Source organism: Larus michahellis, chromosome W, assembly GCF_964199755.1.
Source record: "Larus michahellis chromosome W, bLarMic1.1, whole genome shotgun sequence".
Classification (NCBI taxonomy): domain Eukaryota; kingdom Metazoa; phylum Chordata; class Aves; order Charadriiformes; family Laridae; genus Larus; species Larus michahellis.
The window spans coordinates 4,683,638-4,699,088 of NC_133929.1; the positions used below are offsets into that span (position 1 = coordinate 4,683,638).

Consider the following 15,451-nt stretch of genomic DNA (forward strand, 5'->3'; position numbering starts at 1 on the left):
TAAGAAGACACTGTGGCACACTTGGCAGATTGATTACATAGGCCCAGTCTACCTTTCAGGAGGTAAAAAAAACCAAAACAACAAACCATACCAGTGGAGGTGGAAGTTGTTTCAGGAGTAACCATGGCTACAGCAGTTGCAGCTGCCTCTGGGGAGAACACTGTCCGATGTTTGAAAGAGTGGTTTAGCACACTTCCCCTTCCTGAGGAGATTCAAAGTGATAACAGGTCACACTTTTCAGCTACAGTAGTCCAAGACTGGGCAAAGGAAGAAGGGATTCGATGGGTATTCCATACGCCGTACTATCCCCAAGCTAATGGTATTTTTGAGCGAACAAATGGGTTGGTCAAACGGTTCGCTAAAACATATGAACATGGGTGGCACCTGCGATTGTCTGATGCTACCTATCAGTTAAATAATCGGTGGAGTGGAGATGGATGCCCGAGGATGAAAGCTTTTTGTGTATCAGCCTCCACCATTGTCCCTAAAGTACACACTAAACCAGGGGAATATCCTACAGGATTTTATGCGGGCCAACCAGTAATGGTCAAAATGCCCCAGATTGGAACAGTGGCAATGGTGTTAACAACTCCAAAGAATCTCTATGCTTGGGAAGCAAAGGACAGTTCTGGGAAAATACACCGAGTTAGTACCAGATGGGTGGTACCTACCTTTTAACTTAACTCTGCCGGTCAGAGTACGACCGAGCATTCTCTTTTGTTTTACTTTGCAGAAACACTGATGACAACAGATTGCACCTGGGACCACGGCCTATCCTACACAGAGTTGGAGTGTCCTTAAGGCTTGTTAATGGCTGTAACAATCTGATTTGCTTTCGTAGTGTTGATAATAGTTTTGCAACTGAAATTTTAACCATGATGCTGGTAAAATATAGTTTGGGTATTCTCTTGTTGTCTACCTGTGGATAGAGTTTTTCCTCAAACCTTGTATTGCAATTGATCCGTGCTTTTGGGCACATACATAATGCCAGCCAAATAACAGCATGTTTGCCTCTACCCAAGTCCGCTGCTTCACCTTTGGACTGGGGAATTTTAACCCTTGATCTAAATCAAACCTTTACGGCCATGACAAAAACTAGCGTAGGCAAGATGAAGTTTGGAAACACTACAATATATTCTCTCGGCTGGTTGTACAATGGCCAGAAAGAGACCTGCTGGGAAGGTAAATATTCCCATGCAACAATCAAAACCACATGTGACAAATTTCCCTGGGGAATGCACTTACCCAAAATATGGGAAGAACCCCAAACGGGTGACTGGCATTACATGCAGACCACTGACTGGTGCATTGATTGGGATGGGACCATTGGACCATCAAAGACCCTTGTTGATGTATATACCGATTTTAAGGTTTCTCGTTCCATTAAACCAAAACGCTATAATTGGAATTGTACCAAAGTTTACAATTGCACTAGCAATGAGAGTGAAATTCAGAAATTGGGCCCGATAGCTCCAGCCCTTCGCCTGGGTTGTATTTGCCATAAATATAACACTCGTATCAATGACACCTGGTCACGTTTGACAGTTAAGGATACCCATATAAATTGCAGAAAGCTACCATTGCCTTCTATGGGACGCACTGTTTGGGTTAGTAGTGACGGACCATGGACTACCGATTTGCCAGTGGAAGGCCCACGACGCCAACACGCACTGGGATTGCTGACACTCTGTCCTCTCTGGCAAAAACAACCCCTTGTGCCACCTCTATGGGGCCGGATCAAACGGGAAGCAGGAGACCCTCGGCAGCATCCGACGACAGGAAATGTAGTTGGATGGACTTTGGAATCCATCTTTACACCCCAGATAATGGCTTTCCAGAATCGCATGATGCTGTATAACCTTACGGGACAAATTGAAGCATTGGCTAATGCGACTCGGGTTGGACTGGAAAAATTAAATGAACAGCTGCAGGCAACATCAAAAATGACATTGCAAAACAGACTGGCATTAGATCTTCTATTGCTGCATGAAAATGGAGTGTGTGGATATTTAGACTTAGTAAATGATACCTGTTGTGTTCACATACCAAATGTGACTACAGATCTTGACGAACAACTAGATCACATAAAGCGTGTGGCAAAGGCCAGCCGCGAATTGAGGAAAGGGATGGAAACAACATGGTTGAATAAGCTATTACAAGGATTAGGATTTTCACTATCAGGATGGCTTGCTTCTTTATTGCAATCTGTGATTATTGTAGTCATTGTACTCATTGTTTTTTGTATGATATTGGCTTGTGTTAAATCTATGTTGACCCAGATGTTAATTCATCAGGTGCGGATGATCTCTGATGGGACAGAATTGAAGGTGAATCCTGAAGTGGAGGAAGGGGTCTAATGTAAGGGATACCCGCAAAATCGATTTTATGAGAGTGTGATTTGGATTTCGATGCGAGTGACTATAGTCACGGTGTGGATAATGTGGAATTTGGATAATGAGGTGAAGTCTCTGTGCTCAAAGAGCAATTAAGACTGGCTTTGCTCTCTCTTGTGCAACCCAGGGGAGTGAAGGCTTGTCCGGCTATCACAGGATACATAAATAACAGGGTAGTCTTGGGGAGCCAGGACAGCCCTGCTTTTCATCAGCAGAGACAGTAAAATCAAGATAACAGAGACCTTGTGCAGCTCTTTGTTTCCTTGAGAGGCTCCCATGCCCGGTAATTGACCTTTGCCTCATTACCTGTGAAGTGCATATTAAAGTTGACACCCCTGCATATGCTAATGAAGATTATAGAGCTCATGCTAAACATATATGACTATAGCACTCGTCTCTCCACCCAAATCATACTACACGTCACCTAGGGGAGGGAAACCTCGTAATTTTGGGGATAAAAGAATGGAGAAAATGACTGCTAAACTGGGAGAGAAGAAACTTGATACGTGACGGACCAGTCGACGGGCTGCGTTCTCTCCCTCCACCCCAGGCAGGGACGCCTTTCTGGGTAAGCGCTGCGCCTGTCACCCTCTGGGGAATGTTACCCCAGGTTGTTGTACTATCGTTATTTTTGCTAGCAATATTAACCTTAAGTAATTAGTGCTATTGTAGTCAGTGAATTTATCAACGGCAATCTCGAATCTGCGACTGTCGCTCTCAATAAAGTAACTAATTTCGATTATTTGTGAATCTGATTCAGTGAAAGTCCTTTGGTGGGACTCTGATAGTAAATCAGTGAAAGTCCTGGGACTCTGACAGACAAATATCGAAACTACAGTCCTTTTAACGCGACACCTGCTTGAGGGTAGAAAATCTTTGCAGAGGGATCTGGACAGGCTGGACCGATGGGCCGAGGCCAATGGTATGAGGTTCAACAAGGCCAACAAGGTCCTGCACTTGGGTCACAACAACCCCATGCAGCGCTACAGGCTTGGGGAAGAGTGGCTGGAGAGCTGCCTGGCAGAAAAGGACCTGGGGGTGCTGGTCAACTGCCAGCTGAGTATGAGCCAGCAGTGTGCCCAGGTGGCCAAGAAGGCCAACAGCATCCTGGCCTGTATTAGGAATAGCGTGGTGAGCCGGACTAGGGAAGTGATCATCTCCCTCTACTCGGCACTGGTGATGCCCCACCTGGAATACTGTGTCCAGTTTTGGGCCCCTCCCTACAAAAAAGATGGGCCTGCCGCTGGCCAAAGCTGAGCCCATCAGTGACGGTGGTAGTACCTCTGTGATAACATATTTAAGAAGGGGTAGAAACTGCTGTGCAACAGCAGCTGGGGAGAGGAGTGAGAATATGTGAGAGAAACAACTCTGCAGACACCAAGGTCAGTGAAGAAGGAGGGGGAGGAGGTGCTCCAGAGCAGAGATTCCCCTGCAACCTGTGGTGAAGGCCATGGTGACGCAGGCATGGAGGTCCACAGTGGAGCAGATAGCCACCTGCAGCCCATGGAGGACCCCACACCGGAGCAGATGGATGTTCCCTGAAGGAGGCTGTGACCCCATGGAGAGCCCACGCTGGAGCAGGCTCCTGGCAGGACCTGTGGAGAGGAGCCCACACTGGAGCAGGTTTGCTGGCAGGACTTGACTTGTGATCCTATGGGGGATCCACACTGGAGCAGTCCGTTCTTGAAGGACTGCACCCTGTGGAAAGGACCCACACTGGAGCAGTCCATGAAGAACTGCAGCCCATGGGAAGAAGCCACGTTGGAGAAGTTCGTGGAGGACTGTCTCCCGTGGGTGGGACTCCACGCTGGAACAGGGGAAGAGTGTGAGGAGTCCTCCCCCTGAGGGGGAATGAGTGGCGGAGACAATGTGTGATGAACTGACTGCAACCCCCATTCCCCATCCCTCTGCGCCACTTGGGGGAAGGAGGTAGAAGAATCAAGAGTGAAACTGAGCCTGGGAAGAAGGGAGGGGTGGGAGAAAGGTGTTTTTAGATTTTTTTCTTATTTCTCATTATCCTGCTCTGGTGTTAACTGGAAATAAATTAAATTAATTTCCCCGAGTCGAGTCTGTTTTGCCCATGACAGTAATTGCTGAGTGATCTCCCTGTCCTTATCTCAACCCACGAGCCTTTCGTTATATTTTCTCTCCCCTGTCCAGTTGAGGAGGGGGAGTGAGAGAGCGGCTTGGTGGGCACCTGACGGCCAGACAGGGTCAACCCACCACACACATATAAAATAAAGAAGCAATCTGAGAAGAAGCAGCAGCACCAACATGCACACACTCGAGAAAACAACTCAGTAACAGAAGAGAGGCTTATAGGATTCTGAGCTCAGCTCAGGGGACATTAAAAAACAAACACACACAAACAAGCAAAAAACCCACAACAGCGCCACTGTGTAGTGTCAGTGCCACTACATTATCTGCCAGGTTTTATGCCTGCCAAACCAAGAAGGAACAGCTATGCTAACAGAGCATCTAAATAATAAATTTTATTTACAAACAATTTAGTAAAAACAAACTTCTTCAGATATTTTCCAGGTTATCTGGACTCCATCTCACCCAACTAAGGAAGATCTCCGAGCACCATGCCTTGAGGGAAGTACCTTCTAGAGTCCTATACCTCAGTCTTTAATGGCTTGGGATCATATTTTATTCCATCAGCTTGCCTACTGTCTGACTTCCAGGACTGCATGCCCTTTCCTCAATATTTTTTATGTTCTATGATATTTGTAACATTGGGGTTTGTCTTTAGAAATGCACAGTAGTTTAAAGAAAAAGAAAGGAAGTGCTTAAAGCTAAGGCATGCATATACCATAGCTGCAAGCCAGGCCATATATCCACTGATGAAATCATAGCAGGGCAACACCTGTTTCCAGGAGGACCCAAGCTTAACAAGGCCCACAGAAGTTTAAAAACAGAAAAAACACCACATACATGTGTAGGAATACCACAATAGACCTAAATCCAGCAAGTCATATATATTCAGACACAGGAGCCTGATAAAGCTAACACTGGATGAAAAAAAAAAAATTTACAATTTTTGCAACTGAAATGTAATACCTCTGGTGCTAAAACAAAGCAAATCCCTAACCTACACATAAGTTATCTTAGAGGCAGGCCTCAGTGAAACAGCCAGCTTTGCAAGCAAAGTTATTTGTTTGCAAATAAAAGTTTGCTTGCAAAGTTATTTGTATTTGGCCTGAGTCTTATGCCTCTGCAGGCAACTTGGTACAACCTCCATCGCGGTAAAATAAGAGTATTTAACACATGTTTTAATCAACCATTACAGAATTCCCACATTCAGCAGCTGTCACCTAAATGGTTCTTTAAGCACAGATTTCTCAGCAGCTGTTTCAACAGTGGCAAAAACCGAATCAAAGGTTAGTCACACCTGCTATCAAATCAAGCGCTCTCATGCACTAGCTATCAAACCACCTTAAGTTCCATTGAATAAGCTGTCAGTGATGTCAGAAGCTTATTTCCATGGCTCCTTCTGCTGAGACAGTATGGTCATAACAAAAGCGTGAACTTCCAACAGTAAAAATATCTGTGGTGTAAAGCACACTAGCTCTTTCCCCTAGCCAACAACCTCGGCAAGGCTGTAGGATAGACTGCCAACAGAACTCTCCTCAGGAGAGGAGAGGAAAGAATACTATCCTAGTTGTGATGGACTCATCAGGTAGGTAACTGTCTTCAGTACATTTTCCCCTACTGGTCCAAAAGAGGAAGTAAGAATATTCTGACTGCTGAATAGCAGTTCTAAAAGTCTCTTTACCTTGCTTAGGCAGGACTAATGAGGGACAACAGAGGGCTGTTGGTTGAATTCAAAGCAAATCTGTCATCCCTCATTAGTCCTACCCAAGCAAGGTAACAGGATATTTGGAACTTGACAAGTACTATGAAAAGCACCAACACTGGACTCAATTATGGCACTTTCAGTAGTCTGCGAGTTTCCTGAACTAGGAATACAAAGTTGAAAACAGCTGCCTTGAACAAAAGATTATGACTAAAAATGTCACTGATGCAGGACAAGAGCTTCTCTGAAGAAACATCTTCACATCAGACATCTCACAGAAGACCTACCTGATGTACCTGTGAGAGATATCAATGCAGGCTGATCCCAAACACCTTAACCAAGAGGTTAACTTGCTACTTCTCCCCAGCTTGCTTGCCCCCCCTCAACCTGCCAGATCCTAATACCCCCTTGTCATGACTTCATCTAGGATGGAGTTAACTTTCTTGCTGGCAGCTGGTATAGCGCACTGATGTTTTTGGTCATTGCTAAGCAGTCAAGGCCTTTTCTGCTCCTCACACCCGCCAGCAAGCAGGCTGGGGGTGCACAAGAAGTTGGGAGGGGACACAGCCAGGACAGCTGACCCCAACTGACCAAAGGGGTATTCCAGACCACGTGACGTCATGCCGGCTGGGGTTAAACCACAACACTCCCCCCAAGATTTAATACTTTAAAACAGCCATTTTGCAAGGGTTAGCATCTCCTACCCTTCATTCCATTCCAGACAGACTGATGCGTGTAAACATTAAGAATGGGAAAAAAAGACTATCAGATAATCTAAGGAGAGCTGTTGGAAAGATATTCTGACACATGACTAAACACACATCAATATCTAGAACCTCAAGCTCAAGTGGTGAACAGAATGAAGAAAGGGAAATTGGCAAGTACGGCAGTATTAGAAAATAGATTCGGGGGGGAGGGGGGAAGATATGGAGCAACCCTCTTGCCATATTCTTTGTACGAACTCCAAATCCCACAACCAGACTGTCCATTTTTCATTTTTCTGTTAATGGTATAAAGCACATGAGCAATTAAAGTATGACAGCATACTCATTAACAAGTACATATTGATAGCATACATATTAACAAGTCCAGAGAAGGACCTGGGAGTACTGGTGGATGAGAAGCTGGACATGAGCCAACAATGTGTGCTTGCAGCCCAGAAGGCCAATTGCATCCTGGGCTGCATCAAAAGAACCGTGGCCAGCAGATCGAGAGGGGTGATTCTCCCCCTCTACTCTGCTCTCGTGAGACCCCACCTGGAGTACTGTGTCCAGCTCTGGAACCCTCGGCACAAGAAGGACGTGGGCCTGTTGGAATGGGTCCAGGGGAGGGCCACAAAGATGATCAGAGGGCTAGAGTACCTCTCCTATGAGGACAGGCTGAGAGAGCTGGGGTTGTTCAGCCTGGAGAAGAGAAGGCTCTGGGGAGACCTTATAGCAGCCTTCCAGTACCTGAAGGGGGCCTACAGGAAAGCTGGGGAGGGACTGTTTGCAAGGGCATGTAGGGATAGGACGAGGGGCAATGGGTTTAAACTAGAGCAGGGCAGGTTTAGATTAGACATTAGGAAGAAGTTCTTTATGGTGAGGGTGGGGAGGCACTGGCCCAGGTTGCCCAGAGAGGTGGTGGAGGCCCCATCCCTGGAGACATTCAAGGCCAGGCTGGATGGGGCTCTGAGCAATCTGCTCTAGTTGAAGATGTCCCTGCTGACTGCAGGGGGGTTGGACTAGATGACCTTTAAAGGTCCCTTCCAACCCAACACATTCTATGATTCTATGATTGAATACTTTATATCTACACTAGCACCTTGCTCAAAAATTTAATGTCCTGGCTGATTCAGGTCTTGAAAGCGATCTCTCTCTCAACCTTGAGGTATTTCCCCAAGGCCTTAAAGATTATCAGGAGATTTCCTACATAGAACACACAAAAACATTTGGATATACTTCAGCCTTCAAATATGAAAATATACTTTCCTCCTCCTCCTCTCTCTTTCCTTCCTACGGAAGTAAGCTGACAGCACAACCAAAACACTAGTTCAAACATAACATAAATGTTCTTGCTGATGCTCTGAATGTTACAGGGCCACATGTAAGTAAAATCTAATTCAAAGTGAAAAAGCAAGCATTCAAAAACTCAGAGATGAAGCACTAGAAGGCAGAAAAAGCATTAGTAGCAGGACACTAAGGAAAAAAAACACCCCCACACACCCCACTCCCAAAATCAAACACATTAAGTACAAACAAATGTAAAGACAGAAGATGTGCCAAAATAGATCTTGAAATACGTCTCCCTCACTGGCAAAGACCTCACAAATCAGTAGCTGTAGTACACTGGAAAGAAAGTCTTTCACACCCCCTGATCATTACTAAGGAACTGCCTGAATTTAACAACTGGAAGAGGCTACGCAGTATGCCATAGACAGTTTGTACTAACGTCCATAAAAATAAGCCAACAGTAAGTAACTACATTTTATTAGAATTAAGACTTCAGAATGAGGATTCTGACAGATATAATCTTTGGACAACTCTAGTACACGATCTTTGAAATATTTAACAGATTGATTACTAGGGAGATCATGATCACAACTGGATTTAGCAGTACATTTTATAACGTGTACAGTCACAATTCATCACCATGAAATGCAGTTATTCCACAATTTCACTATAGTCTGATAGAAGTACAATGCTCCCACATTTCTGGGAAGATTTCATAGGACATGTAGAATGGAATCTATTTCAAGACTGAAACTACAAGCACCAACATGTTATCAGATCTTTTTCCACAAAGGCTCCTGAGAGGATAAGAAGAGTTCTATATGACTATGGAGATCAACCAACCAGCAAACTGACTATAGAAATCAACTTCCTATTTCTTTCAAGCTAAATAAATTTTAAAAAGAAAAAAATACAGTAAAACAGTCAATATCTCAAGAACTTACCTTCAGACTTCAACTTCGTAAGAACAAAAATCAGGTAGTTGTTGAAATCTGGATACTGATTGAGTTGTTCTAGTTTCTGAAGAAAGAAACTGTTAAGGAAATTTGAATCTTCACACACAGCATTTATAGCTTTCTGAATACTATGATTATTGAGTTATGTACTACTGTGTCATTTTAAACAGCTGTGATTGTTCATACCCTGTGTGTTGTGAGCTTATAATTTGAAAACAGTTTCTGTAATTTTCATACTGAAGCAGTAGCTTTTAGTTATGTTGAAATCTGAAAAAAGAATCCAGGGACAGACACAGAGATTAATAGATACTTAAAAATATTTTTAAAGCCACCCCCCCCCAAAACAAACAAAAAACAATACCCCCCCACTTTCCTCTGTACAGTTTTAGATTTCAATATTTACACTTAGAAGCCAGACAAAACTAAGGAATCTAGAGGCACAATCCCATAATACGTCGTTATTTTCTCCACAATAAATAAAAGCCACGACAGCATTTCAGCATTAAAATATGACGGCTATTATGATTTTGATAAGCTTCTCACTTCAAAATTAATCATATACTTTTTTATGATGCTAACTAGCCACAGCCTGAGCTTTCAACAGTGAGAATCTGTTTAATTGTAAATGCCCAGATATTTGTACCAAGAAGTTCATGCTTATCCATAGTCTCAAAAAAAAAAAAAAATTCCTTCTGTACACAAACTGATTTTCTAGAATGACACCTCTCTGGACACTTTACAGGCCAACATATGAGGACCTCCTTGAAGGCACAGGTATTTCAGCACAGCAAGGAGTTACCACTGCCATTTAAGAAGAATTTCAAACATCAGTTAACAGCACTTTTGTTCAGTAAATTTCTACTCATCTTTAAAAACAGACAGTATCACCTACATCGCCCATCCTACAAGTACACTGCTATTTTAAAAAATAAAAAAGCCAGATGCCTTTAAGTTATTTGAAGCAGAGCTTTAAAATGTAATTTTACATGAAAGCTACACTATAAACACTGCTGCTATAAAGACTTATGTATTTGAAATACTAAAAAAGAGCACCTGTTTAAGTTTGGGGCATTATCAGAACACTTAAGTCAGCCACTTCTGTATAGTATTTTTCAAAGGAAGCAATAGCATCTTAAGAATCTGAAACATAGGTGCAAGAACAAGATGAAAGCTACCTTCACCTTTCAGATAAGAACAGAAGCTTTCCAAAGTTTGACCACATCTGTTAGGAAAGCTGAGAAGTCAAGCAAATTTGGCTTCAAGCTAAACTCCTAAAATAACATATGTATATATTTTCTTACCTACATAAATGAATTATGTTGCTTTCTGGGAAGTCCTTCAAGCAAATGCCTTAAAAAGGAATCAAGATGCTAAACTCATCTTTCATAGGAGGATAACCTTTCAGGACCTCTAGATATATTAAAGCACTTATACAGTTAGCTCAAGAAGTAGGAAACAGTAGATGAGAGCTTTATTTTGCAAGCCTTATGCTTCTATTAGTCTTAATGTAAAATTTTCCTCTGTCAGTCTTTGTTCCTTAAAATGTTGCTATTTCGTCACTTTTAAGATCAAGAGAGACTTAGGGGGGGAACGACACAACACCCAAACAACAAATCAACAATCTACAACACTAACATAAAACTCACTGCAAAGCTGCACAAGAAGCCACATACGGTAGATTTCCCCCTTCTCATGAAATATAGAACAGTATTTCAGGCTCAGGATTCTAGGCAAGCAGAAAAATCCTCACAACGTAGCAAGATACAGTGTCAAAACCAGCAGGCCAACGAGAGCATGCAGGCAGCGGCTACACCAGGGACACTCCTCCCAACAGCTACGGCTTTCGCCTTGAATCCCAGCGCCAGGTTAGTTTAGGAAGTCCCTGCTCAGTCCCGCGTTGCCGCAGGGGTGACGGGTACCCCGCGCCGCACTACCAACTCAGCCCAGCGGGCAGCGGCCCCCCCCCGCTCCAGCCCTCTCGGCGGGATCCGCCGCGGCCGAGGGCTGGGCTCTGGCAGCGGCCCAGCGTGGGGTAACCTGGGAAAGCAGCAGAAACCGAAGCAGCCACGCCAGGGCATTAAAAAGAAAAATACGAACCTTGTCTCCGGGCTCACAAGAGGTGTTCGGGATCCCGGCAGGGGAAGGTGGCCCCGCGGCCTACAGGCCGACTCCGCAGTTCAAACGCCGCGCCACGGACACCCGCTCCGGCGAAGGCTCAGCCCACAGCGCTCACTATGGCGGCTCCCTGGGCAGGCCCGGCCGTCACAGCCGCCTGTCGCAACGCCGGCCTATGGCCGCGCTGCCCCCACCCGGTGCCCCCGGCCTCCCCAGCACCCGCCCGGGCCGCCGCGGCCCCGCTCTGCCTGTCCCACCCGCCCGCGCGGCGTAGGCCTCGACCAAGGATACTTGTTGCACGGCTCTCTGCGTGGTGGTGTCCGGGGACTGAGACTCCTTGAGCAGCTGCAGGATTTGCTGAAGCCCCTGCTCGTCGGGCTTCCACTCATACTCCATCTTGGCTTGCTGAAAAACACCAAACAAGCGGCCGCGGTTAGCGGCGCAGCAGGCCCCAAGCCGATGGGGGGGAGGGTGGATAGGAGGAGGAGGCGGAAAGCTAGCTTGCTAGCAGCTAGCTAGCTGCGCGGTACCCGGCCCGCTCTCACCCGCACACCCCGCTGAGCCTAGCCCCACAGACGAACAGCGTTGACCTGCTCCCGCCGCCGCCCGCTGTACACCGCACCGAGCGGACTGAGTCACGGCGAATTTGCAATATGTCCCTAAGATCCACCTCACGTCCTCCTGGGTCCTAGCGCTGGGCACTCCTCCGCCCGCCCGAGCCGCCTCGGGCCCGCCGGCGCCGCCGTCAGCCTTTCCCCAGAGTGTCCCACACCGTCAGGAGCCTGGGGGCGACAAAATACGAGCCCCTCAATCCCGGGCGGTGGAAAACGGGGCGCCTCCTCCACAGCCCCTCCCCCCACCACCCGAAAACAGAGAGAAAGCTCCAGCAGCCCCAACAGGCGAGGGACGAAGCGGAGCCCCAGCCCAGCCTCCCCGGGACAGCTGCGGCAGCGCACACGCAGCGCCTGGACAGAGAGCTAGGAGGCTGCCACCCACGGAGGAGCAGGAATGCGAGTGCAGACCCAGGAGTTAGGAATACGGTACCTGCTTTTTCGTCTGCTTTACTTCTACGTGTTTTGGTTTAATGCTGGGTAGATTTCATAAGCTCTCAAATTCACGTGTAAAGAGGGACCAACTATGCAAGAGGGGAAACTCAAAATAACCTACTTTGAAGGCCTAGTGTATCTTATCCTTAGCCTCGAAATACACCAAAGGAAAACTCAGGTCAAAATTAGCAATTTCTGCAAATATAGAATAGAATAGTTCAGTTGGAAGGGACCTACAATGATCATCTAGTCCAACTGCCTGACCACTTCAGGGCTGACCAAAAGCTAAAGCACGTTATTAAGGGCATTGTCCAAATGCCTCTGAAACACTGACAGGCTTGGAGCATCAGCCACCTCTCTAGGAAGCCCCTTCCAGTGTTTGACCACCCTCTCGGTAAAGAAATGCTTCCTAGTGACCAGTCTGAACCTCCCCTGGCACAGCTCTGAACCATTCCCACGCTTCCTGTCCCTGGATCCCAGGGAGAAGAGCTCAGCACCTCCCTCTCCACGTCCCCTCCTCAGGAAGCTGTAGAGAGCAATGAGGTTGCCCTCAGCCTCCTTCTCTCCAAACTAGGCAAACCCAGAGTCCTCAGCCATTCCTCATAGGACATGCCTTCCAGCCCTCTCACCAGCTTTGTTGCCCTCCTCTGGATGCATTCAAGGACCTTCACATCCTTTTAAAATTGTGGGGCCCAGAACTGCACACAGTACTCAAGGTGAGGCCACACCAACGGTGAATACAGAAGGATAAAGTTTAAAAAGCTTTAAACTAGATTTGAAAGGGGAAAGGGATAACACCAGACTCACTAGAGATAAGCCTGGGGGCGGCACACCGATGTTTCAGGGACGGTGTGCTAGCAAGAGCCTTTGGTCTGCCATCTCAGGGGAGGTAGGGGATGGAGATCCATGCGGCAGAAAAGACACAAGCGATATTGATGGGCTAGAAATCATGGAAGTGCCTGGGAATGGTCACATAAGAATTAGGGCTTCTCCCACAAAAAAAGGTGGTGAGATCAATAGCCCAACTGAAGTGCATCTACACCAACGCATGCAGCGTGGGCAACAAACAGGAGGAGCTTGAAGCCATTGTGCAGCAGGAAAACTATGATATAGTTGCCATCACAGAAACATGGTGGGATGACTCTCACAACTGGAGTTCTGCAATGGACGGCTATAAACTCTTCAGAAAGGGACAGGCAAGGAAGGAGAGGAGGTGGGGTAGCCCTGTGTGTTAGGGAGTGTTTTGGCTGTCTAGAGCTTGACAATGGTGATGAAAGGGTCAAGTGTTTATGGGCAAGAATCAGGGGAAGGGTCAACGAGGCAGATATCATGGTGGGAGTCTGTTTATAGACCACCCAACCAGGATGAAGAGGCAGATGAAATATTCTATAAGCAGCTGGGAGAAGTCTGACAATTGCTAGCCCTTGTTCTCCTGGGGGACTTCAACTTACCAGATGTCTGCTGGAAATACAATACAGTGGAGAGAAAACAGTCTAGGAGGTTCCTGGTGTGTGTGGAAGATAACTTCCTGACACAGCTGGTGAGGGAGCCAACTAGGGAAGGAGCCCTTCTGTACCTGTTGTTTGCAAAATGAGAAGGGCTTGTGGGTGATGTGAGGGTTGGAGGCTCTTGGGCACAGTGATCATGAAATGATAGAGTTTTCAATTATTGGAGAAGTAAGGAGGGGGGTTAGTAGAACTGCCACCTTGGACTTCCAGAGGGCAGGCTTTGGCCTGTTTAGGAGCATGGTTGACAGAGTCCTTTGGGAGGCAGTCCTGAAGGGCAAAGGAGTCCGGGAAGGCTGGACATTCTTCAAGGAAATCTTCAAGGCACAGGAGCAGGCCATCCCCATATGCCAAAAGATGAGCTGATGGGGAAGAAGTCTGGTCTGGCTGAACAGAGATCTTTGGCTGGAACTTAGGAAGAAAAGGAAAGTTTATGGCCTACGGAAGAAGGGGCAGGCAACTCAGGAGGACTACAAGGATGTCGTGAGGTTATGCAGGGAGAAAATTAGAAGGGCCAAAGCCCAACTAGAACTTAATCTGGATACTACCATAAAAGACAATAAAAAAAGTTTCTATAAATACATTAGCAACAAAAGGAGGGCTAGTGAGAATCTCCATGCTTTATTGGAAGTGAGGGGAAACATAGTGACCAAGGATGAGTGTCCTGGTTTGAGGTACCACTCTTGAAGGAGCCAAAACTAGTACCCACAGCATAGTTTCCAGCAAAACAGCAAAGGGAACCATCATAGGCAACTAGTAAGACAGGCAGTGTACTTATAATATCTACATATCTGGATAATGAGGACAGTGAAAGAGGGTACTTGATGAATCATGAAAGCATGCACACCGAAATAAGAAGCAGGAAATAGCTACATAGCAGAGAAATATGCAGCACAACACATGAGAGAACAAAACCAGCTTTAAAAAAAAACAACCAAGAAACAGGACATGTTTCTTAATCTCTTCTGTTTAAGCAATTGCCATAGTTATTGCAGGGCTGTTTGGAAGACAGACAGCTAATGCAGCACACCTCCTGAGAGCTTATTGTACTGAAATACCTACAAGATGGAGTCAGTAAGGTAGGAGAGTAAAGGCTTGCCACCAGTAGGAAAGGATGGGCACAAAGGTTTATACGAGATTTTTGTGAGCAGTGGGAATCTCCACTAGTTTCCCTCTAGTACAGAAAAGTGTCAAGCAAAGGATCTGGGTTAGCCAGACCCAGACCATTAAAACCAATGTTCATGGCTCACAACCATATGGGAAGGAGAGTTCTCCATAGTGATGCTTGCGTAGATGGAGCAGATGAAAGGTGAGGTCCAACAAATCAAGGAAGTGCTAATTTGTGTCTCATTACCCTAACTGCTGCCTTGCCAGGAAGGTTGTAGACATTTGATTATCTTTGAGACTTTTGGCCCACTGTCAAATTTGGTTGCAATTTATTAGAGCTTCAAAAGTTACTATTCATAAATTATGACACAAGGATAACATCTGTCTAATTTTATCAGGAAACCAAGTGCACTAGACAAAAAATAAGATTAAATAGGGAAAACAAGGGAAGAGATCAGAAAGGAAGTTTGAGAGACAGAACAGGAAAAACCAGGAAGAGAAGCAGGCCGTGGATCCATAACTAAGAAAAACTGACATAG

The 15,451-nt window shown here is 45.9% G+C and overlaps 1 protein-coding gene across 13 annotated transcripts in view; it reads right to left on the bottom strand.

Moving 5' to 3' along the window:
- The window catches only part of LOC141735684 (transportin-1-like), a 104,884-nt gene that overhangs the window by 76,905 nt on the left and 12,528 nt on the right, over nucleotides 1-15,451 (bottom strand). For 6 of the 13 annotated variants that reach the window (XR_012584809.1, XR_012584810.1, XR_012584811.1 and 3 more), the window contains 2 exons: nucleotides 11,546-11,659; nucleotides 9,128-9,203 (listed from right to left, as the gene is read on the bottom strand). Coding sequence is in view for 9 of the 13 variants with exons in the window: in XM_074568762.1 (XP_074424863.1) it covers nucleotides 9,128-9,203; nucleotides 11,546-11,659 (190 nt within the window). In the remaining 4 variants the exon portion in view is untranslated. Of the gene's footprint in view, nucleotides 1-9,127; nucleotides 9,204-11,545; nucleotides 11,660-11,799; nucleotides 12,201-15,451 lie in introns of those variants that run through there. The other 7 variants (XR_012584812.1, XM_074568763.1, XM_074568767.1 and 4 more) reach the window with 5 other exon arrangements.